Source organism: Babylonia areolata, chromosome 18 (genome assembly GCF_041734735.1).
Source record: "Babylonia areolata isolate BAREFJ2019XMU chromosome 18, ASM4173473v1, whole genome shotgun sequence".
In the NCBI taxonomy this organism is placed as follows: Eukaryota; Metazoa; Mollusca; class Gastropoda; order Neogastropoda; family Buccinidae; genus Babylonia; species Babylonia areolata.
Genome location: NC_134893.1, coordinates 37,077,583 through 37,100,082, shown reverse-complemented (window position 1 = coordinate 37,100,082; position 22,500 = coordinate 37,077,583). Strand labels below are relative to the sequence as shown.

The 22,500-nt window shown below is 46.2% G+C and overlaps 1 protein-coding gene across 7 annotated transcripts in view; it reads left to right on the top strand.

Moving 5' to 3' along the window:
• The window catches only part of LOC143292726 (guanylate cyclase 32E-like), a 419,658-nt gene that overhangs the window by 329,249 nt on the left and 67,909 nt on the right, over positions 1-22,500 (top strand). For all 7 annotated transcript variants that reach the window (XM_076603252.1, XM_076603251.1, XM_076603256.1 and 4 more), the window contains 6 exons: positions 3,839-4,909; positions 13,418-13,609; positions 14,263-14,395; positions 15,316-15,468; positions 16,983-17,170; positions 18,272-18,413. In XM_076603252.1, the coding sequence (XP_076459367.1) occupies positions 3,872-4,909; positions 13,418-13,609; positions 14,263-14,395; positions 15,316-15,468; positions 16,983-17,170; positions 18,272-18,413 (1,846 nt within the window). In that variant the 5' untranslated portion in view covers positions 3,839-3,871. The remainder of the gene's footprint in view (positions 1-3,838; positions 4,910-13,417; positions 13,610-14,262; positions 14,396-15,315; positions 15,469-16,982; positions 17,171-18,271; positions 18,414-22,500) is intronic.

The following is a 22,500-nucleotide window of genomic DNA, read 5'->3' as shown; positions in this document are numbered from 1 at the left end:
CTAGCTCAGATAGTCGGGACAGCAGTTGCTTTTCTTGTATTTTCTGCTTTTTTTGTTTGTTTTATTGTTATTATTGTTTTCATTCCTGCCCCCCCCCCCACCCCCCACCCCCTCCCCTACGCCCAGAGCTGCATCTAGATCAGAGCTGAGCCCTCAGATATACTTGCATTTACCCAGGCTGTGTGTAATTGTTTTTCTCCGGCGTGCTGGCATCCTGCGAGAAGAATAACACTTTGCCCTCCCTTGTCCCCCAAGAACTGAACTCGGTAGATGCTCCCGACTATGGAACAGCTAGCAGCTCTGGCGCCAATTAATTCTCTCCTGATTTTCCGGACGCTTTCGGTTGCCCAGGGGAGCTGTCGGAGGATCTGCATCGATCAGCTGGGGCTATCTGCTGGAAGGACGCAAAGAGAGGGGGAGAGAGAAGGGAGGGAATGGTTGGGGGGGGGGGGTTGTGGGGGGGGGGGGGAGAAAGAGCTCTTGGCTTGTCAAGGCACGCACTAAATCGACATATCCCTTCCATCTCTATCTCTCTCGCCATTAGACAGACAGACAGAGAGAGAGAGAGATGGCCGGGGGGGAAAGAGCTCTTAGTTTGTCGAGTTACGCACTAACTCGACATGTCCTTTCCATCTCCATCTCTCTCGCCACGAAAGAGAGAGAGAGAGAGAGAGGTGGGGGAAGAAAGAGCTCTTTGTGTGTCGAGATTGGCACTAACTCGACATACCCCTTCCATCTTCATCTCTCTCATCACCAGAGAGAGATGGCTGGGGAGGGGGAGAAAGAGCTCTTAGTTTGTCGAGGAACACACTAACTCGACAAAGTTGAAAGCGATTGGAGCAGTATTTCTGAGAAAAAAAAACCGCACAATAGAAATGTCCAGAATTATTATTATTATTATTATTATTATTATTATTGTTGTTGTTGTTGGTATCTACTGACCACTATCACCTGCCACCACCAGCACACCAGTAGCTCAGGTGCCCCCCCCACCCCCCGCCCACTCTCCCCGCCTCCCTCTTCCCCAGAAGGGTTTGGGGGTTGGTGGTGGAACCATACAAAACACGTTGACCAGACCCTCCTTCCTTTCTTCCTTCCTTCCTTCCTTCCTTCCTTCCTTATTCAACCGCTGTTGTCCAGAGTCTGCTGTAGCAGCACCAGCAGCAATTACGTGCCTGGAAAATGGAACTAGATTGGACAGAGACACAGAGAGAGAGAGAGAGAGAGCGCTCTGATCATCCATCGTTCATCAAACTGTGTGACAGTGCAGTGACCGCAGAAAGAGAATGAGGCGGGAAAGGTCCGAATCAGCAAGGCTGTGGACATACGGTCAAGGGGGCGGGAAAGAGAGCGGAGGGGAGAGGTGTGGGTGGGAGTGTGTGTGTGTGGAGGGGGGTCCGGGGGGGGGGGGTCTGAGAGGAAGGCGTGAGTAGGTGGAGTGTCAATCGGCTTGTCTGTGGTGACAGACTTCAGCCACAACAGCATCCATCCTCTGTCTGATCCGGAGTGACCACTGTCCTTCCCTGTTGATTGGTGGATAGATTGATCTGTTGGTTAACTGTTGTTAATTAATGACTTGCGTGCCAGCTGCTCTCATCTCAGCCCAGCGCGTGGAGAGTTCAGGGCTTGGTTCTGGGCAGGGGGAAGGGTAAGGGGTTGGGGGTGGGGGGGGGGGGGCGGTCCTTGATTAGATTGATAAAGGGATCGTTGAACCTGGTCGTCTTGTTCTTGGTATTAAAGGGTAAAAGTTAAAGGACCCATAGCCTTCTACGGGCATTACGGCAGTGAAGTCATATCATGTACTGTTTCTATAATCGGCATAGGGTGTGCAGGGTCCAGTCCTCTCTCTTTCCGCCGCTTTTAACCTTCCCCGACCTGAAGTCAGGTACCCATTTTTCACCCGGGTGCTGGAGTGAGGAATGTCGGGAGTAAAGTGCCTTTCCCAAGGACACAACGGCATGCGGAAACGAGGTTTCGAACCCTGATCTTCAGGTAAACTCTTGATCACAATGCAATGCAATGCAATGCAATGCAATACAATACAGTGCAATACAATACAATACATCTTTATGTGCCTTCAAAGGCTCGTCACTCGCACCCCGTCCAGCGCCTTAACGATTCTGCTACGGTGTCTCCAGAACTGCTGAAGGTCCCTCAGCCTTTCAGGGTAATCGGAAGGGACAGTGAATTCATGGCCACCATGTCCAGGGTTCGGCAAAGGACGGCGGGACCCCAGCCGTCTCCTTCTCGGTGTCATTGTTAATCTTCATGAACAAGTGATCTGTGCTAAAAGATTGGCTGTCATTCCCTTGCTTGATTCTTTTTTTCTTTTTCATCAGAAAACAAACACAGAAAGAAATTGATATAATAAAGAGGAATGAATATGATTCAGGTATCAATCACAGGAATTGTTATCGAAAATATGTAGCTTGATATTACAAAAAAAGTCTTTTTCAAATAAAAATGAAAATGATACATCAAATATGCGATTCGTTATTGAAAATCTGAACTTTTGTGGACTGATATTACCAAAAGAAATAAAACAGTCATGGAAAGAAAAAAAAAATCATTTCGATATCAGTTTCGTTCTTTTTTGTTGTTGTTGTTGTTTTTGTTTGTTTGTTGTTGTTGTTGTTTTTTGTTGATGTTTGTTTTTCTTCTTTTAATATGAGCGTTTCGTTCTTCTTTTGATATACGCGTTTCAGACATGACTTGAAAGTCCTTGCTGTTCATAACGTGCAGAAATAAGGATCGCAGTGCAGTGCACTTACAGACACCAACACCTACTAGACTAAGAAGTAGTGTCATTGTTATAAGGCGCAATGCACTCACAGACACATTTTGTTATCAACAACACATACTGTGTTGACAAGGTCACCAGAACAATGCGACGTTTTATGAACAGATGTCTTTGGAAAAAAATAAGTCGACCCCTTTCCCTTCCATTCTGATAAGTGCGAAAACAGTTAACGTTCTATTATTTTGCTCTTGTGTCTTAAAGTTCACAGATCTGGAAGAAGAAACTGTAACTGGAAGCAGATTTACAGCCTGGATCGTGAATGAAATTTCTGTCGTGAATTAAATTGTAAAAAGTGTGAAAAGTGTGAACATTGTTTTCTTCCAGACAACAAACAGGCGGTTTGTAATTTTTAACGCACAGTTTCAGTTTCAGTTTTTCGAGTTGGTGTCACTGCATACGGACAAATCCATATACGCTACACCACATCCACAAGGCAGATGCCTAACCAGCAGCATAACTCAACACGTTTAGTCAGGCCTTGAGTGGATTTCGGCTGCAGACTTTTGCCACAGGCTAACACTCTCGTTGCCATGGGCTCTTTTTCAGTGCGCCAAGCGCGTGCTGCACACGGGACCTCGGTTTATCGTCTCATCTGAATGACTACGCACAATGAAACGCACAATAATTACTAACACTTCATTACAGAACAAGAAAAGAAAACTACCGCAATTTTTTTTTAAGGAAAACAACGGCTTTACAGCCCCAAGAAATGAAAGACAGCGAAACGTTTGTGGGGAAGAAAGGTGTTAAAATCTCCAAGGAAAACGCAGAAAAGTTGATTAAATGAACAGTTGTGAAGTGGTACATGAAACAAAGATATGTGTTTTCATCTCCAAAGAAAATAAATAAGTGAATTGAAAGTGAATGGTTATGATGTGCTAGGGACAAGAAAATTATGAAGATCTGCAAACAGAGAAGGAAACTCAAGAAACGTGCATTCGAAGTAAATTATTTCGGTGTTTGGGGGAACGAAACGTTCTTTCTTAATATTTCTAAACATAAACAACCACTTTTATTTCTTTGTTTCAACCTCTGCAGGAGCAACACCATACAGTAGAGCGGAACCCCACCATGGACACCTCTTCACCACAGAAAATGACAGAAACGACGAGCACCTCCAGCGGTCAGAAACCCTTTGCCAGGAAAGTCATCACAAGTCCACGGCCCACGCTCCGGAGGACTTCACTCTTCTGGCTGGCCCTTCTCCTCTACCTCGCCCTCCTCCCGCCCTCCTCATCCCCCTCTTCCATCTCCTCCCAACCCCGACCACCAGGGGTCAACATGGGAGCGGGCCGTGCAGTGGAAGATGAAGCAGCAGCGGCAGAAACGTCTGGCTTGGGAGTGAAAGACACAACAGGAGAAGGGGGAGGAGGAAGGGGGAAAGCAGCAGATTCTGAGATGGTGAAAGGAGCAGAGGCGGCTGCAGCAGCGAGAGAGACGTCCGGGATGATAACAGCGAGAGAAGAAGTGCAAGAAGGGAAACAAGGAGTAGCAGCAGGACCAGGAGTCGCCGGAAATAGAGCACCAACAGCAGCAGGACCACCACCACCACCACCACACAGAACCCTGACACTCAAGGCAACAGCCAGGTACCCGAGAGCAGCGAGGACAGCACCAGGCCGTGTAACAAGGAGCAACAGCAGAAGAAGAAGAAGAAGAAGGGGACCCTCAAACGGGACGTCACCAAGAAGGTCTGTCGCAGGGCCCTACCCTCCCTCCACCACCATGGGAGCTGCTCTGACAACCTGGGCCCCAGGGAACCACCCCCCTCCTCAGCCCCTACTCGGGAGGACTCACTTCGACTTCACCCTGGCCTTCCTGACCGCCATCCAGAACAACGGGCCGGGCAAGTTCACGGCGGGGGCCTTCTTCTTTGCGCTGGAGCAGCTGAACAACGACACGGAGGGCCGGCTGCGAGGCTCGGGCCGCTCGGCGTCGTTCCGCTACGAGTTCCGGGACACGCACAACATGGAGACGACGGCCACGCGCGCCATGGTGGACCTGTTCTGCAACCACTCCAACAGCGTGTCGGCCTTCATCGGCCCTGACGTCTTCTGCAACAGCGCCGCCCTGCTGGCCACCTCCTTTGACGTGCCCTACCTGACTTACGTGAGTGTGTGTGTGTGTGTGTGTGTGGTTTTGTTGTTGTGTGTGTGTGCGAGGGGGGGAAGGGGGGGGGGTTGTTGTTGTTGTTGTGTGTGTGTGTGGTTGTTGTTGTTGTTGCTGTTGTGTGTGTGTGTGTGTGTGTGTGTGCGTATGTGTGACACACACACATACAGAGAGAGAGAGAGAGGCCTTGATGCCTTGACACTTTAATGGCAGTGGCCATGAGGTCCTTATGACATGGGTGAATGTGTCAGCATACTTTTATTGTATAACAAACCATTAAAATAAAGAGAGAGAGAGAGAGAGAGGAAGAGAGGTGGTGTTGAGTTGTGCTGTGTTGTGTTGATATGTGGTCGTTCCTCCTGTTCTGCTTGTCTTACGTGAGTTTAGAGTCTGTGTGTTTTTGTGGTTGTGCTGTGGTTGTTGTGGTATGTCTTGGTTTAGTGTGGTGCCATGATATAGAATGCTTCTCCTTCCATGTATTGTATAAGTTATACTTTCTTTTATGTGTTTCCCTCAGATTCTTTCCCTCTGTGTGTGTGTGTGTGTGTGTGTGTGTGTGTGTGTGTGTGTGTGTGTGTGTGTGTGTGTGTGTGTGCAGAATCTGTCTTTTTGTTTTGTTTCAATGTTTGCTCTTATCATATTCATTCCTTTGATATAATGTTTTGTCAAGCAACAAAATGTTTTTGACGCAATCACCCCTGTCACAAGGACTTCATGGTTAATGACATTTAAGTGTCACATTGTGTTTCTTCTTCTTCTTCTTCTTCTTCTTCTTCTTCTTCTTCTTCTTCTTCTTCTTCTTCTTCTCCTCCTCCTCCTCCTCCTCCTTCTTATACCCTCCCCAAGCATTTACATATCATTGTTAAGGTCAAGCAAATGCGATAGAATATTTTATGCTGGTTCTACTTTTGATTGCTCATTTACGTAATGCATGTTCTGGCGAATTTATGCATGCGCCGGCACATATGCGTGCGTGCACGTCAATGGGAAGGTAATATATTTTTTTTTATGGATCTCGGAATGAAGGCTGTCAGAGTTATGTTTCCTTTATCTTTTTCCTGCAATGACTCCATTTTTGTGATTTTTCTTGCTGGTGTAATGTCAGAAGCATTATGATTAATGTTTTACCTTCGTTAAAGATCAGATTTTTTGTGTCCCCTCATCTCTTTCTGTGTGTATGTTTGTCTCGCTTTTACTCTCTTTAGCTATTTTATCACTGCCCATTATCTGATTTATCTCTTCCCCTGCTATGTTATGAATAAATTAAATTTTATCGTCAAACTTGTTAATCATTTATATATCCTCTCTCTCTCTCTCTCTCTCTCTCTCTCTCTCTCTCTCTCTCTCTCTCTCTCTGTGTGTGTGTGTGTGTGTGTGTGTGTGTGTGTGTGTGTAAGCAGATTCCACCTCGCCTTATTCACTTTTGCTTCTTGTACGTATTATGCCCAAAGGCAGGATAGACATACAAACGTTTTTCTTTTTCTTTTTCTGTCTCTCTGTCTCTCTCTCTCTTTCTCTCCCTCTCCTTTTCTCACCCCTCTCTCTCCCATCCATTTTCTCCGCTCTCAGTCTTTTCTCTCTCACTCTCTGTATGTCCCTCTCTCTCTCTCTCTCTCTCCTAAACCCCCTTTTCTCTTTTCTTCTCTCGCTCCCTCTTTCCTTCCACAACGATTTGCATATTATTGTTTAGATCAAGGAAATATGTCTCTGTCTGTCTGTCTGTCTATCTATCTCTCTCTCGTTCTCTCTCTTGCTCTCTGTCTTTCTGTCTCTCTTTGTCTCTCTCTCTCTCTTTGTCTCTCTTTCTCTCTCGCTCTCTCTCCCGCTCGCTCTCTGTTTCTCTCTGTCTCTCTGTGTCGTTTGTTTCTCTCTCTCTCTCTCTCTCTCTCTCTCTCTCTCTCTCTCTCCCGCTCTCTCCCGCCCCCCCCTCTCCCGCTCGTTCTCTGTTTCTCTCTGTCTGTCTCTCTGTGTCGTTTGTCTCTCTCTCTCTCTCTCTCTCTCTCTCTCTCTCTCTCTCTCTCTCTCTCTCTCTCTCTCCCCCGCTCTCTCCCGCTCGTTCTCTGTTTCTCTCTGTCTGTCCCCCCCTGTGTCATTTGTTGTCTGTCTGTTTCTCTCTCTCTCTTTCTCATTCTCTTTCTCTCTCTTTCTTTCTCTCTCTCTCTCGTTCTTTCTCTCTCTCCCCCCCCCCCCGCCCCCTTCCCCTTTCGTCCCCATACCCGTCCATGGTCAATCAAACTGAGTGGAGAAAATAACAGTATGTGTATTCATTTATACGAAAGCTCTTCCCCCCCCCCCCCCAACAATCGCCCCGCCCCCACTCCCCGCTATTGCCGCCCCCCTCTATCCTGTCTATATGGTTGTGTGTGTGTGTGTGTGTGTGTGTGTGTGTGTGTGTGTGTGTGTGTGTGTGTGTGTGTGTAAGCATTCATCGAACGAACGAGGATCAGTCAGTGTGTCTGTTACGCACTGATACCATGGGTGTCTGTTTCAGCGTGACTCGCGTTTATTACAAAGTCATTAGTCACTCTGTTTGTCTGTCGGTCTCTCTGTTTCTGTGGTGACTGTGTGTGTGTGTGTGTGTGTGTGTGTGTGTGTGTGTGTCTGTCTGTCTCTCTGTGTGTGTGTATGTTTGCAGGCGTATATATAGATCGTGTCAGTGCGTGTGTTTACTTGCCTCTGCTGGTACGTGGGTGCACGCGTGTGTCTACATAGAGTGTGTATGTACGAACATGGTGGAAGGGGAGAAAAACGGTGTTTTTTAACACAGAAGACCATTCACAGCCCCATTATAGGATCAAAACCCTAGAAACACTTAAATAATGGAGCGCTGTGAAGGATTACAGTCACATTTTTATTTCTACAGCAAAACGAGAGTGAAAAAAAAAAAAGTGAAAGAAAGTAGAGTATTGGCCCAGCAGTATTCCACCCGACTAGGAAGCGAATGTTCACGAGTTCGAGTCCCATGTACGAATCGGGGTGGGGCCGGGGGCAGGGGTTACTCTTTACCCTCCCTCCCCCTTCCCCCTCACCCCACTCACTTTGACGGACGTTGAGTTGAGTGGTGGTTTCGGTGCCAGTCATTCAGATGAGATACACCGAAGGGGCTGTGTTGCCGCCGCATGCAGTTAACGTGCGTAAAAGAACCCGCGGCAACAACAAGACTGTTGTCCCTTCAGTGGCTCAGTTCTGTAGAGAAATCAACTTTGACCTCTCTCTCTCTCTCTCTCTCTCTCTCTCTCTCTCTCTCTCTCTCATATATATATATATATATATGTGTGTGTGTGTGTGTGTGTGTGTGTGTGTGTGTGTGTGTGTGTGTGCGTGTGTGTGTGTGTGTGTGTGTGTGTAAAACATACAATATAAATGTACATATAATGAAATAGTGATTTTTCTGTTTTACTCACACACACACACACACACACACACACACACACACACACACACACAGAGATATATATATATATATATATATATATATATATATATATATATATATATATATATTATTTATGATCATTTATGTTCATGTAGTTTTCGTAAGATGTATATGTTACAAAGTGCGCTTGCAGACAGAAAGAAATGGCGCAGCACTGTGGCAGAAATATGTCGTGACCAAAGGTAATCCAACCCATCCCCCATTCAATCGAATACAATGCATGCCCACGCAACTTATACCCGCCTGGCTAATCATAACCAGAACTCCAATCTCGCGCGGTCATCTTGCTTCCGTAACGTGTTTTTGTCTTAACGATATTACATAATATGATTATCAGTTACCTTCTGCTTTAAATTTCAGGCAGGTAGTCATGAATATCTGAATATCGGCGCCGTGCATGGAATAAGCAGTGAAAATAATACGGATTATGATTAGCAGTAGTAGTAGTTGTCGTAGTCCTGATCGAAATAAAAGTATCGTTATTAAATAACCTGCCCAGCTATGCTCTTTTCTCTGTGCATCTACATTATGATATCATATTCCAGAGTACTAATGTTTAACAGTCAATTATCCTTAGGCAATACGGACATGCGACTGTCCAACTGTGTCGCTGAACCCATCTTTTAGATTATTTATTTTCATCTTGATTTATCTTTTTTTTTCCTTTCATAGACATTCTGAATAATATTTCGATCTTGATGACGTTATCAAGAAATTAATATTTTCTTTCTGATATAAAGCCTCTGCAATATATTTAGCGAGTGAATTTATGACGTCTTCATTTTCAGTTGCAATAACAGCAGCTAGATGGTGTCTAACTACCGACGGCTGTGAATATGATTGACAGTCTTTTGGGATAGTATAATACTCCTTAGAATAGAAAAAACCGAATTGAATTTCATTTTCAGGATTTTGGCGACACGTTTGACATGAACTGTCATTCTCTCTACTTCTAATAAGCCGTGATTTATTTGCATTCAGCCTACGAGTTCTAGATCGAAAGCTGGCAAGAAGAGATCGGTGCCATATGTGATTACTAAAATGCATTTTTCAGGTTGCATTTCCTTCTACATTCGAATTCGAGTTAATCAGACGGTCCTTGAGTTGTGAAATAAATGTGATACTCGTATTACCAATACCAATTTCATTTTCAATCAGAATTTTTTTTTTTTTTTTTTTGTGATCCACCCATATTTTCTTCCTTCTTCGTGCCGTTGTAATAGCACTGTGGAAGCTTGCTTATCCAGTCTAGTATGTGGCAATTCAACAATTTTTTATTGCACTTTATAGTTAGAATTTTCAGTGGATACCTACCACAGAGAGAGACAGACACACGGAGAGAGAGAGAGAGAGAGAGAGAGAGAGTGCAGCAACCATTCAGCTCCGTCAGTCGTGGAGGAAGCGGGGTTGGGGGGGGGGGGGGGTATGGGTGAAGTGGGAGGAATGTCACGCCCAGCTGTATCAATTTGTCCTGACCACCCTCCTCCATCTTTCCCCTCCCCCAACACTCCTCCCTCCCTGCCTGGTCAGCGGTCTGGAGGGGATGGAAAGTCCGATGAGCATTCCACAGCGTGAAAGTGGGTAGGATTTCTCGTTTGGTGTGGACCCGCTTGTATTGCTTATATACGTCCTCTCATAATTATATGTAGAATGTCTGTGTCTGATCATGTATTACAAGGAGCACTATCTTATAATGATGTTCCCTATGTGTGTGTTCCTTTTTATCATCTACGTTATGATTATAATACCGATTATTATAGTTGTTGGCACATGGGCATATCATGAGACTTACACCTAAGATCTTTATCCTTGTGTGTTAAAGTTTTTTTTGTTTTTTTTAAAGTTCCCATCCCTTCCACTGTTTCTTTTTTAGTTTTTTGTGGATTTTTTTTTCGTAATACGTTTTAGTCTTTCTACCTCCTTCCCTCGTGCTTTCCTCCCTGTAAGCCCCTAACCTCATCAACCCCTCTCCCGGTCTCTTTCATGTTGTGCCTCTCTTTTTTTTTCTTTTTTTTTTTTACAATCTCCCCAAGTCATCTTGTACGGAGACATGTCTGTTGTATGCTTTGATCTTCTTCGCATTCAAAACACACTAAAAAACAACAACAAAAAGACACGAGCGCATCAAAGATCGCCTCCCACCCCTTGTAATTCAAGTCAGCATTAGGTGGGTGGTATCGAAACACGAATTGATCACCCGTCCTGCCATCAACGCCCGATGGCCCGGATATGCATGGTCATCGACACGAACTGATTGCCCTTCCTGGATCAAGGCCCGAAAACGTAAGGACTGCCTAAATGGCAAGATGAACTAGGTAATGGTCACTCGTAATACACGCATGAAAAGGCCACAAGTAAAAAGAAGAAGAAGAAAAAAAAGAGTGATTATGGAGATAAGAAGTGGAAGTCCAGGAAGAAGTTGGGGAATAATAAGGAGGAGGAGGAGGAGGAAGAATAAGAAGAAATGGGGGAAGAAGAAGCAGAATAACAAGAAGAAGGAAGAAGTAGTGGAGGAATAACAAGTGGAGGACTAAGATGAAGAAGTGGAGGAATTAGAAGAAGGAGGAGAAGGAGGAAGAATAAGAAGAAACGGAAGAAGAAGCAGAAGAACAAGAAGAAGGAAAAAGTAGTGGAGGGATCAGAAGTGGAGGACTAAGATGAAGAAGTGGAGGAATTAGAAGAAGGAGGAGGAGGAAGGGAGAAAGAAGAAGAAGAAAATGATGGGGAAAAAGAAAAAAACAACAACAAATATTGTGGTTTACACTCAAGAAATGAGCCCAAGAGAAGTTACCCAGCCGGCCCAGACAGCTCTTTTCAGTTTCATTGGCGTTGACCACACAGCCTTTCATGTGCGATGATGCGCAGTGTGCAGAATCTAATACGACCCCACAGTGATACTGGCGTGGATGTAATTCTCTTCCGGTGTGTGTGTGTGTGTGTGTGTGTGTGTGTGTGTGTGTGTGTGTGTGTGTGTGTGTGTCTGTGTCTGTGTGTGTCTGTGTGTGTGTCTGTTTCTGTGTGTGTGTGTGTGTGTGTGTGTGTGGTTGTTGTTGCTGTTGTTGTTGTTGTTGTGTCCGTGTGGGGGTGGGGGTGGGAGGGGTCCTTGCAATTCCATCCATCACCCGCTCCTGTTTCGTTGGCATTTCCTTCTATGCCTCTCGTTTTGAATCCCCAGCCCCCCCCCACCCCTTACCCCTCCCACCACCACACACACATCTACGCACAGGCAGCACCCACCCAGGTTGTAGTGCCACAGCCTCAGTGCCTAGCGTCTGCCGTCGGTCCACAGAGAAGGACGGTTTTGATGACAACATCACACCGAAATACCTGGAGGGAAATCTGTTTGGAAGTATTTAACGAGGTATTATTTCTCTTCTTGCACAATTACGAGTTGTAACATGTTTGTTTAGAGCCCCTCTGAATGGTCTTCTGAATAAACATCATTTCATCCATTCCATTCCATTCCCTGTCATTTCGTTTCCCTTCTCTCTCTATCTGTCTCTATCCCAGTCTCTATCTCTGTCTGTCTGTCTATCTGTCTGTCTGTATCTCTCTCTCTTAATAACGGAGTTATTATGTGTGGGATGCTACCATTTTTATTCAAGAAAAGAACTTTGTTCTTTTTCAATATTTGCTTTCACCATTTTCAGTCGTTTATTCAAATGTTTTGCTATGCAATGAAAGTATGTTCATGTCATAAGGACATCATGGCCAATGACATTAAATCATAGCCAATGACATTATACTGTCAAAGCTTCTCTCCCTCTCTCTCTTTCTGTCTCCCTCTCCCCCTCCATCTCTCTCCCTCCCCCCTCTCTCTTCCTCATCTCTCATCTCTTTTTGTCTCTCTCCTCCTTCAGGACTGCAACGACTTCCTCTATTTCTCTATCTCTCTCCCTCTCTATCTCTCCCTCCCTTCTCTCTCCCCCTCTCTCCCTCATCTCTTTTTGTCTCTCTCCTACTTCAGGACTGCAACGACTTCCTCTATTTCTCTATCTCTCTCCCTCTCTATCTCTCCCTCCCTTCTCTCTCCCCCCTCTCCCTCATCTCTTTTTGTCTCTCTCCTCCTTCAGGACTGCAACGACTTCCTCTATTTCTCTATCTCTCTCCCTCTCTATCTCTCCCTCCCTTCTCTCTCCCTCTCTATCTCTCCCTCCCTTCTCTCTCCCCTCTCTCCCTCATCTCTTTTTGTCTCTCTCCTACTTCAGGACTGCAACGACTTCCTCTATTTCTCTATCTCTCTCCCTCTCTATCTCTCCCTCCCTCCTCTCTCCCCCCTCTCCCTCATCTCTTTTTGTCTCTCTCCTACTTCAGGACTGCAACGACTTCCTCTATTTCTCTATCTCTCTCCCTCTCTATCTCTCCCTCCCTTCCTCTCTCCCCCCTCTCCCTCATCTCTTTTTGTCTCTCTCCTCCTTCAGGACTGCAACGACTTCCTCTATTTCTCTATCTCCCTCCCTGTTTATCTCTTCCTACCTCCTCTCTCCCAGTCCCCTCCCTCATCTCCCTCCCTCATCTCATGTCTTTTCTCTCTCTCCTTTCTTCAGGACTACAAAGACTATCGATCTCTATCTCTCTTTCCCTCTGTCTCCTTCCTCATATCTCCTTCCTCATCTCTCTCTCCCTCCCTCCCTCATCTCACTCCCTCCCTCACCTCTCGTGTCTTATTGTCACTCTCCGCCCTTCCTTCAGGACTGCAACGACTTAACGTGCTACACACGAACGTCCACAATTTCCTGGGACTTTTAAAACTAATGACAAAGTACCAAAGTGTCGCTTATCTCTAAGTGATTATATATATATAATATTTATATATTTGTTGTTGTTGTTGTTTTCTGTTGCTTCGATTCTTTTTTTTTTCTTCTTCTTCTTCTTCTTCTTCTTTCTCTGTTTTGCACCATTTCTGTTCTGATTTGTACCTACTATGTCACTAGAGCTTCACAGCTATTGACATTATTAAACATTTCAGATTTCAGTGATCAGTCCCTCCCTCCCTCCCTCACTTCTCATGTGTCTTTTTTTTCTTTCTTTTTTTGCCACTCTCTCTCTCCACCCTCCTTCCCTCCCTTCAGGACTGCAATGACTTCAACTTGCTGCGCACGAACGTGCACAAGTTCCTGGTGGTCAACCTGGAGCCCACCCACGCCTACGTGGCCAAGTCCATCGTGGTGCTCATGGAGCACTACAGCTGGACCTCCTTCTGGTTGGTCAGCGGCACCGGCGCCATCACCAACGCCTGGACAGACATCGCTCAGGAGTTGAGGGTGCGTTCACTTTCAGTTTCAGTTTCAGGCTCAGTTTCGGTTCAGTTTAGTTTGGTCAGGGAGGCGAGGCGAGGCGAGGCGAGGCGAGGCGAAGTGAGGCGTCGTCACTGCGTTCGTGGAGGAAAATTCCATAATTATTATAATTATACCCGCTGCACGCCACATCTGCTAAGCGGATTCCTGTAACCAGCTGCGTAAAACGCAACGCGCGTGTTCAGGCCTTGAGGGGGAAATGCAATGAAGTATAGTGGATGAATTAATTAATCAATTAATCATTTGTAAATTATTGAAAATTAACTTTGAAAAAAAAAAAAAAAGACAATGAAAGAAAAAGAAGGGTGGCCTCCCTGGGGACAGCAGCCCGAATTTCACACCGACAAATCTGTTGTGACTTAATGAAAGGTTGAAAGTTTGTATGAAAACAATTTAACGAACATAATTTCTATAGTAATAAAAAAAAAAGAAGAAATTTTTAAAAGAATAAGTGGAAATATAAGCGGGAATAATAGTGTGTGTGTGTGTGTGTGTGTGTGTGTGTGTGTGTGTGCGTCTGCGTGTATGTGTGTTTATGTGTTTGTGAGTGTGTGCACATGCGTCTCCTTTATGTGTGTGTGTGTGTGTGTGTGTGTGTGTGTGTGTGTGTGTACCATCAGACCCAGGCACGAAAGACAAGCATCACCCTGACTGGGGTGTCCAGAGAGGACCTCAACGACAACTACCACTTCATGATCCGGAACAAGAAACCTTACCGCACCATCGTTGAGGAGACCCGCTACAAGACCAGGGGTCAGCTTTGGGCTTTTTTAAATTTAAAAAAAAAAATTCATTTTTAGTTCGATTTTTTTTTTCAAATAAGTTTTCTGTATTTACCTGTCTGTCTGTCTATCTATCTATCTATCTATCTATCTGTCTATCTATCTATCTACCTACCTACCTATCTATCTGTCTGTCTGCCTGCCTGCCTGTCTGTCTATCTACCTGCCTATTTTTTTTAATTCGATTTTTAAAAAGAATTTTTCAGTATCTATCTACCTACCTATCAATTTTTTTTCCTTTTTTTTCGGGGGGGGGGGGGGGGGGGGCTGGGGACTGGGGGGTTGAATTATAACATAGTACCGAGAACCTGAACGAACGATAAAAAAAAAAAAAGCAAACCGTAACAAACAAAAAGACATTAAAAAGACTGCTGTACATCGGCATCAGACACGAGACTATAATTCATACATGGTTAGAAAGTAAACACTTATTTTTCAGAAAGTCAAGCAGGTTTTCGTAAAAAGAACACTCAAGTGCTGATCTTATCTTTTCCATTTTATGTTTCCGTCCAGATATGTATAAGTGGGTTGGTTTTTTTTGGGTTTTTTTTGTGTGTGTTTGTTTGTTTGTTTGTTTGTTTTGTTTTTGTTTTTAATGTTAGAAACCTGTACGTAGTCGTTGATTTCAGAAAGGCCGATTCTGTTGGACATGAGAAACGTTTGGGGTGTGTCAGTGAAAGGAAGGATTTTTCCCCCCTCTTTGAGAACAATGCATGACTTCTGCTCACCATAACTGACCACTACGTATTTGCCACTGCTGCAAGAATTGTGTGTGTGTGTGTGTGTGTGTGTGTGTAATTGTGTGTGTGTGTGTGTCTGTGTGTGCGTGCGTGCGTGCGTGTGCGTGTGTGTGTGTGTGTGTGTGTGTGTGTGTGTGTGTTTTCCTTACAGTGTACGTGTTCCTGGGCGACTACAACTCGCTGGTGGCGTTTCTGCAGGAGCTTCAGAGTGCCGGGGTCACCTCTGCCGGGGAGCATGTGGTCATCTCGGTGGACCTGCGGTCAAACGATGACACCCCTGCCGACCACTCCACCTACTTCTTGTGTAAGCAAGCAGAGACAGGGTGGGGGGGGGGGAGTGCGGGAAGGGGGAGGGGGGGGCAGGGCTTTTTTTTTTTTTTTTTTTTTTTTTTTTTTTGCTGGATGGGAAGAGAGAGAGGGGGTGGAGTGGAAGGGGGGAGGTTGTTTCAAAATTCCAAAGGAAAGGCCGATGGTGATGGTGTTGATGATGATGATGATGCTTTTATTTGTTTGTTTGTTTACATGTTTACTTATTTGTTTTATTTGATCATCTTCGTCATGATAATCACTATTATATCTGTATCTTCACTAGAATTATCATTATAGTAGTAGTAGCAGTAGTAGTAGTATCCTTGATATTATCATTATTCTTGTTGTTGTTGTGATAATGATCATCATCGTTGGTGTTTTAATGTGTCCGTTATCACCACCATTCATCATCATCATCATCATCAGTATCATAGTCTTTGTATGTAAAGACTAAAAGCCTGACCATTCTTCGCTCCCTGCAAGCACGCCCCCTTCGCCTCCTTCCACCAAATTCCTACCCTTCCTCCCACCACCACCACCACCACCACTTTCAGTTTCAAGTAGGGGGACCGATCCATATACGCTACACCGAAATCCAAAGTGCTGGTCAGGTCTTGAAAGCCCCTTACCCCTAGACTTGTGTGAAACATTAGCATGAAATGACATAAAATGATTAAACAAACAAGTATGTTAGACTATACTATCTCTCGCCACAGCAGCCACAGATCAGTTTCAGTTTCTCAAGGAGGCGTCATTGCTTTCGGACAATTCCATATACGCTACACGACATCATCTGCGCTTGGCAGATGCCTGACCAGCAGCATAACCCAACGCGCTTAGTCAGGCCTTGAGCGCATGCGTATACACACACACACACACACACACACACACACACACACACACACACACACGCACACACGTACGTACACGTGTGCGTGCGTGCGTGTGTGTGTGTGTGTGTGTGTGTGTGTGTGTGTGTGTGTGTGTGTGTGCCTATCAGAGTGGATTTCTTCAACAGAATTTTGCCAGAGGACAACACTCTCGTTGCCATTGGGTTCTTTTCCAGTGCGCCAAGTGCGTGCTGCAAACAAAACGGAACCTCGGGGTTTATCGTGTCATCTGAATGATTTTCTTTTTCAGTCAAACAAAGTCAGGACAAAAGGGCGAGAGTGGGATTCGAATCCACACCCTCAGGGACTCTCCCTATTGGCAGATAATCATGTTAAAAACAGCACACGAAAAAACTTAGATATAGATAATTCAACATACTGACATGATATTATGTAGATAAATCAAAAAGTAGGTACTGTACACCAAGTATTCTGTTCCATGCCATCTTTGAGCATGTAAAAACAAATCATACACACTTTGATAAAGAGGCGCAGGAAGGAAGAGAAGGGAGGGGTGTAGGGAGAGGTTAGGAAGGGGGAGGGAGGGAAGGAGATGAGCAGTCTTGATTAACCATTCTTGCCACCTTCCTCCCTCCCTCCCTCCCTCCCCCACCATCAGCCACAGAGGAGACGGGCGACAACCTGACCCACGTGCGCCTGGCGGCCTTCCGGAACCTGCTGCTGCTGACCACACTGGAGCCCACCCACAACACCACGGAGGAGTTCCGCTACCACGTCTACGAGCGCAACTACGCGCCCCCGGTCAACCTCAAGCGCATCCCGCACTGGTGGCCTGGCAAGAAGCAGGTCAGTTGGGGTGGGGTGGGGGGTGTGGGTGGGTGTGTGGGTGGGTGGGTGGATGGATGATTGAATGGGTGAGAGTGGGTGATTGGATGGATGGATATATGGGTGGGTGGGTGGGTGGAGGAATGGATGGATCAGTGGGTGGGTGGGCGGATTTGTGAGTGAAATACTGGATTAATGGACGGATGAGAGTGTGGATTATAGGATGGATTGATGGACGGATGGTTTTGATGAGTTGAGTATTGGGTTGATAGGAGGGCAGGTGAGCGGATTGTTGTATGAATGGGTTAACGGATGGATACGTGAGTGTTTGGAAGAATGGATGGATGGATGGGTTGGTGGATGGATAGGTGAGTGGAGCATTGGATGCATGTTTCGAGTGGCGATGTTTTGGGAGGGAGGGAGGAATGCTACGGCTGATGGGTTTTGGAGAGATGGATGAATATTGAGAGTGGCGATGTATGGGATGGATGGATGTTACAGTGGAGGGCTTCCGGATAGGTAGGTGAGTGGTGTATTGCTGGGTGGATGGATTGATGGATGGATGGTGGCTTGTTGGGTAGATGGATCAACCCAGTCCTGTTCAGCGAAGGGGCTATTCGTGTCATTAACCACCATAACACCCCCCCCCACTCCACCCCCACCCACCCACCCAATGCCCCCCCTGGCCCCCCTCCCCGCCCCCGACCACAAAAAAGAAAAAAAAAAAGACAGTAAATATGATGTATATAAAAAAAAATCAGCATCTTGACTCCAGCTTAATCATCCGGGTAGTAGTATTTTTATGTATTTATCTTTTTTTCCCTTTTTTCTTTTTTTCAAGTTTATTTTATTTTATTTTATTTTTATTTTTATGTTTATTTTTTTGTAAGTTTTGTTATTTTATTTTAGTTTATATATTTTATTTTTTTCTCAAGGCCTGACTAGGCGCGTTGGGTTACGCTGCTGGTCAGGCATCTGCTTGGCAGATGTGGTGTAGCGAATATGGGCTTGACCGAACGCAGTGACGCCTCCTTGAGATACTGATTCTGATACTGATACTGATACTGATTCTGATACTGATACTGATACTGATACTCCTCCGGGTGTGTTTTACCCTGGCAGCACGACCTGTACCAGGAGTCAGTGTACATGTACGACGCGGTGAAGCATTACGGGAACGTGGTTCTGGACCTGATCGGGGAAGGCCAGGACCCCTACAACGCCGCCCTGGTCACACAGCGCTTGCGCAATGTGGATATTGAGAGTGAGTTTTCGTTTTGTTGTCGTTGTCGTTGTTGTTGTTGTTGTTGTCTTTTTGTCAATTGGAGGGTGTGGGGGATGTGAGGGAGCGGACTCCGTGTGTGTGTGTGTGTGTGTGTGTGTGTGTGTGTGTGTGTGTGTGTGTGTGTGTGTGTGTGTGTGTGTGTGTGTGTTTGTGATATATATAGTGTGGGGGGGGGGGGGGGGGGGGGGGTTGGGGGAGTGCGCGCGCGCGTGTGTGTGCATGTATGTGTGTGTGTGTACATATGTGCGTGTTTTCGTGTGTGTCTGTGAGTTTGTGTGTGTGTGTATCTGTGTGTGTGTGTGTGTGTGTGTGTGTGTGTGTGTGTGTGTGTGTGTGCGCGCGCGTGTTCGATCCTACCTTCCTTTCCTCTCTGTGTGTGTTCTCAGTTACATAGTGGTATGAACGTGTTGTGTTTTCCTGACTTCATGTATGTCTGTAAGTCTGCCTGTCTTCCCAGTGTGTCTGCTGGCCGCCTTGCATGTCTGTTTGTCTGTCTGTCTGTCTGTCCAGTCAGCCTGCCCGCCGTTCACCTATCTATCTTTCATATGTCTGTCTGACGCCGCCTGCCTCCCTGTTTGTCTGTCTCTGTCTCTACCTTTTTGTCTGTCTGCCCGATCAGCCTGCCTCTTCATCTGTCTTTTATATGTCTGTCTGACGCCGCCTGCCTGCCTGTCTGTCTGTCTGTCTGTCTGGGTTTTTTGTGTTGTGTTGTGTTGTGTTGTGTTGTGTCAACTGTTTTCAGTTCAGCCTATTCCGTAACTCATCGAAGCGCTGCGAGAGAGAGGACACATGGTACCGCATCTAATCAAAGCAGAGTCTGTTGAGATCGACGGCGATTCCTCCGTGCCAGTCTCTTCCGAGCACCCCACCCCCTCCCATCCCCTTCCATCCCCTTCCCTCTCCCTCTTCCTCACCCAACCCTCTTCCCCTTCCCCTGCACCCCCACTCCCCACCTCCCTCCCCCCCTCTCTCTCTCTCTATTGTTCACAAGGTGGTGAGAACGTAAGGATGCATTCACGCACACACGCGCACGCACACACACACACACACACACACACACACACATACACACTCACGAGCGCGCGCGCACAGAGAGAGAGAGACAGACAGACAGACAGACAGACAGAGATAAGGCGACGTGTCATTTTTTTTCTGGGACAGTCATGAACTGGAGACAGGCCATCGTGTGTGAGTGGGGTCTGGACAAGCTCCGTCCGTCGGAGAATCCCCTCACTGACCGATGACCGGTGGCCATTTCCTGTGGCCCTGAGGCCTCTGACCTCTGCGGCTGTCGGGTTTGTGGCGGAAGTTGGGCGATGATCATTTCCTAGGTGCGCGTGCGCGTGTTTGTGTGTGTGTGTCTGTGTGCGTGTTTGTGTGTGCGTCTGTGTCTGTCTGTGTGCGTGTGTGTGTGTGTGTGTGTGTGTGTGTGTGTGTGTAAGAGAGAGAGACAATATGTGTCTATGAGAGTGAGAGAGAGGAGAGAGAGAAAGGAGACAGAGAGGGACAGAGAAAAGAAAGTTAAAGGGAAGACGAGCAGGGAACCCTGCAAGTATTTCTGTTAGTATTCGCATGTCAAAGGAAGTTTTGAAGGTCGGGGTTGGTTAAAAGCAAGCCAGAATTTCCACACACAAACACACACACACACACACACACACACACACACACACACACACACACACACACACACACACAGAGAAACCCGTTGTGACTTATCGGGGTGGTAGTAAATACAGGACAATACAAGACAAACAAGTGCAATGCAGTACCATGCCATTCGAAGCGACGCAGTGCATGTGATGTAATACAACGCAATGCATTGCAGGGTAAACGCAATACAACGCAACAAGCACACAGACACGACACGCACACTGAGTGATACCTTCCCCCTCCTCTGCCTTCCTCTCCCTCCCTCCCCTGATTCCACTTCCTCTCCTCCTCCTCCTCCTCCTCCTCTTCTTCTTCTTCTTCTTCTTCTTCTTCTTCGTCTCCTTCTTCGCCTAGACCTTCCCCTCCTTCCTTTTTCCTCCTCCTCTTCATCTTTCTCCTCATGCTTTTTTTTTCTTCTCGTCCCTCCTTCTCCTCTTTGTTATACTCCTTACTCTCCTCCTTCTCCTCTTTATTCCCATTCTCCTTTTTACTCCTCCTTCTCCTCCTCCTATCCATCCCTTTTCCGTCTTCTCCTTCTTCTATCCCTTATAGTGGAAAGACGTAAAACTGAAGAATACTAGCGTGCGCACACGCACACACACACACACACACACACACGCACACACACACACACACACACACACACACACACACACACACAACCATAACAACAACACCATTCCTTCCCGACCCCCACGTTATCGGACTTAGGGAAGCTGAGCAGAGGTCTGTAAGTGCAGCGGGAATGGGATGTGGCTCGGGGGGAATGGGGAAGGTGGGGGGGGGGATGGGCGGGGTGTGTGATACTGCCAGTCTCTCAACAGATCGGTCTGGGTGACGCTTGAGTCCTTTCAAGACTTTCCCAGATCTCACCCCGCCACCCCTCCTCCACTGCTGTCTTTCCACAGTCAGTGCCTGACATACCGGTGAGATAGAAAGTTTTCCTTATTTTTTGGGGGGGGGGGGGGAGGAGGGAGGTGGGGAGGGGGAGTCCGGGAGGGGGCGGGGAGGCTTATTGTTTAAGACTGGCACCTTGAAACGAGGTTTATATCAGTCGTCTTTGATCTTTGGAAGATTCTAGGATTGCATGTCTGTTTCTTTTTTCATTAAACCTTTTTTTCAAATTTTTTTTTTTTTGAAAAATGACGTCAACAACAAAAAAGCAGTTAAAACAATCAAGAACATCATTACATAAATCGGCATAAAGACACTTAAACTATGGCCGAATGCATCTATAGTGCACATCTGTATACATCCCCACACCCACTCGCACACATACAGAAAAGCATCAAACACATTAAAAATTTTTTTAGAAAATCTCGAGAGTTTGCAGGCACTCATAGGATGCAGCGCAAAACAATACGGGTGAGAGCAGCGTGGTTTACATTTTAAAATGATATGGAAAAGAAGATTGACAGTTTTACAGCACTCTTTTTTCTGAGACTGTGTACAGTCTTAACCCTTACATCGCCAGCCATGTTCCAGCTGCTAACAGCCGCTAGCCGGTTATGTCAACTGCACAGTACAGCTGAAAACTGGCTGTGCCGCAGAGCTGTCATTGCCACTCGTCAGTTCGCTGCTATGTGGCACGAACTCTTCTCCACTGTCACTGTCAGCAGCAGAATCATTTTCCGCCAACTGACTTTCAATTAGACATGCAGCTTGCTGTCCCATGTGTCGCGTGGTGTACAGTGAGACTGCTGGTTACAATCTGAACTGGTTGAAGAACTCGCCATGGTTCAAACTGAGTTGTTTTTTTTAAGCCGCTGAAAATCGCTCCAAACCACACGGGAGCTGGTTTAACAATGAGAAGGATGTTTCCGGTACATGCGGCAGGAAGTGCTGGCAAAGTTTGGTATTAGTTATTGAAGAGTAGCGCAAGTTTGTTAACTCTAATGCTCAAGTCGCCAATCGGCGACCACCAGCATTCTCCCTACATGTCACCGTGCGGCGACTGTGGTGTTCTCGCTGCAAGTCGCCAAAGCGATCAAAGGGTTTAACTAATTCACCCTTTCGTGACTCTGGTGACATATAAAAAAAAAAAAGTCATTACAAGACTAGACAAGACAAGACAGGGCTACTTCTTTATGTTACGATTCCAGACATTTGACATTCCGTCCATTAGTTAACCAGACATGCTTTTTCCCTCCAAGAACTACCGTGATGGTAATGGCGGAAATCGGTAGGCACTAGATGAGTCTGGCATGGCATTTTTACCCAGAAACCTCTTGCGTCTAAGGAGCGTGTTACTTTTGCTCTCTGTTGTTTCCGGTTCCGGGTTCCGGTTCCAGACGCTCTGCGGCGTCAGCGTCTGATGGTAGTTTCCGCTTGTAGGTGGTGGTCTAGCGTCAAATTTATTTCCCCCTGTGGCGTTGAGGAGACACGAGTTGGTGGTCTGTGAGTGTGTTTCGACAAA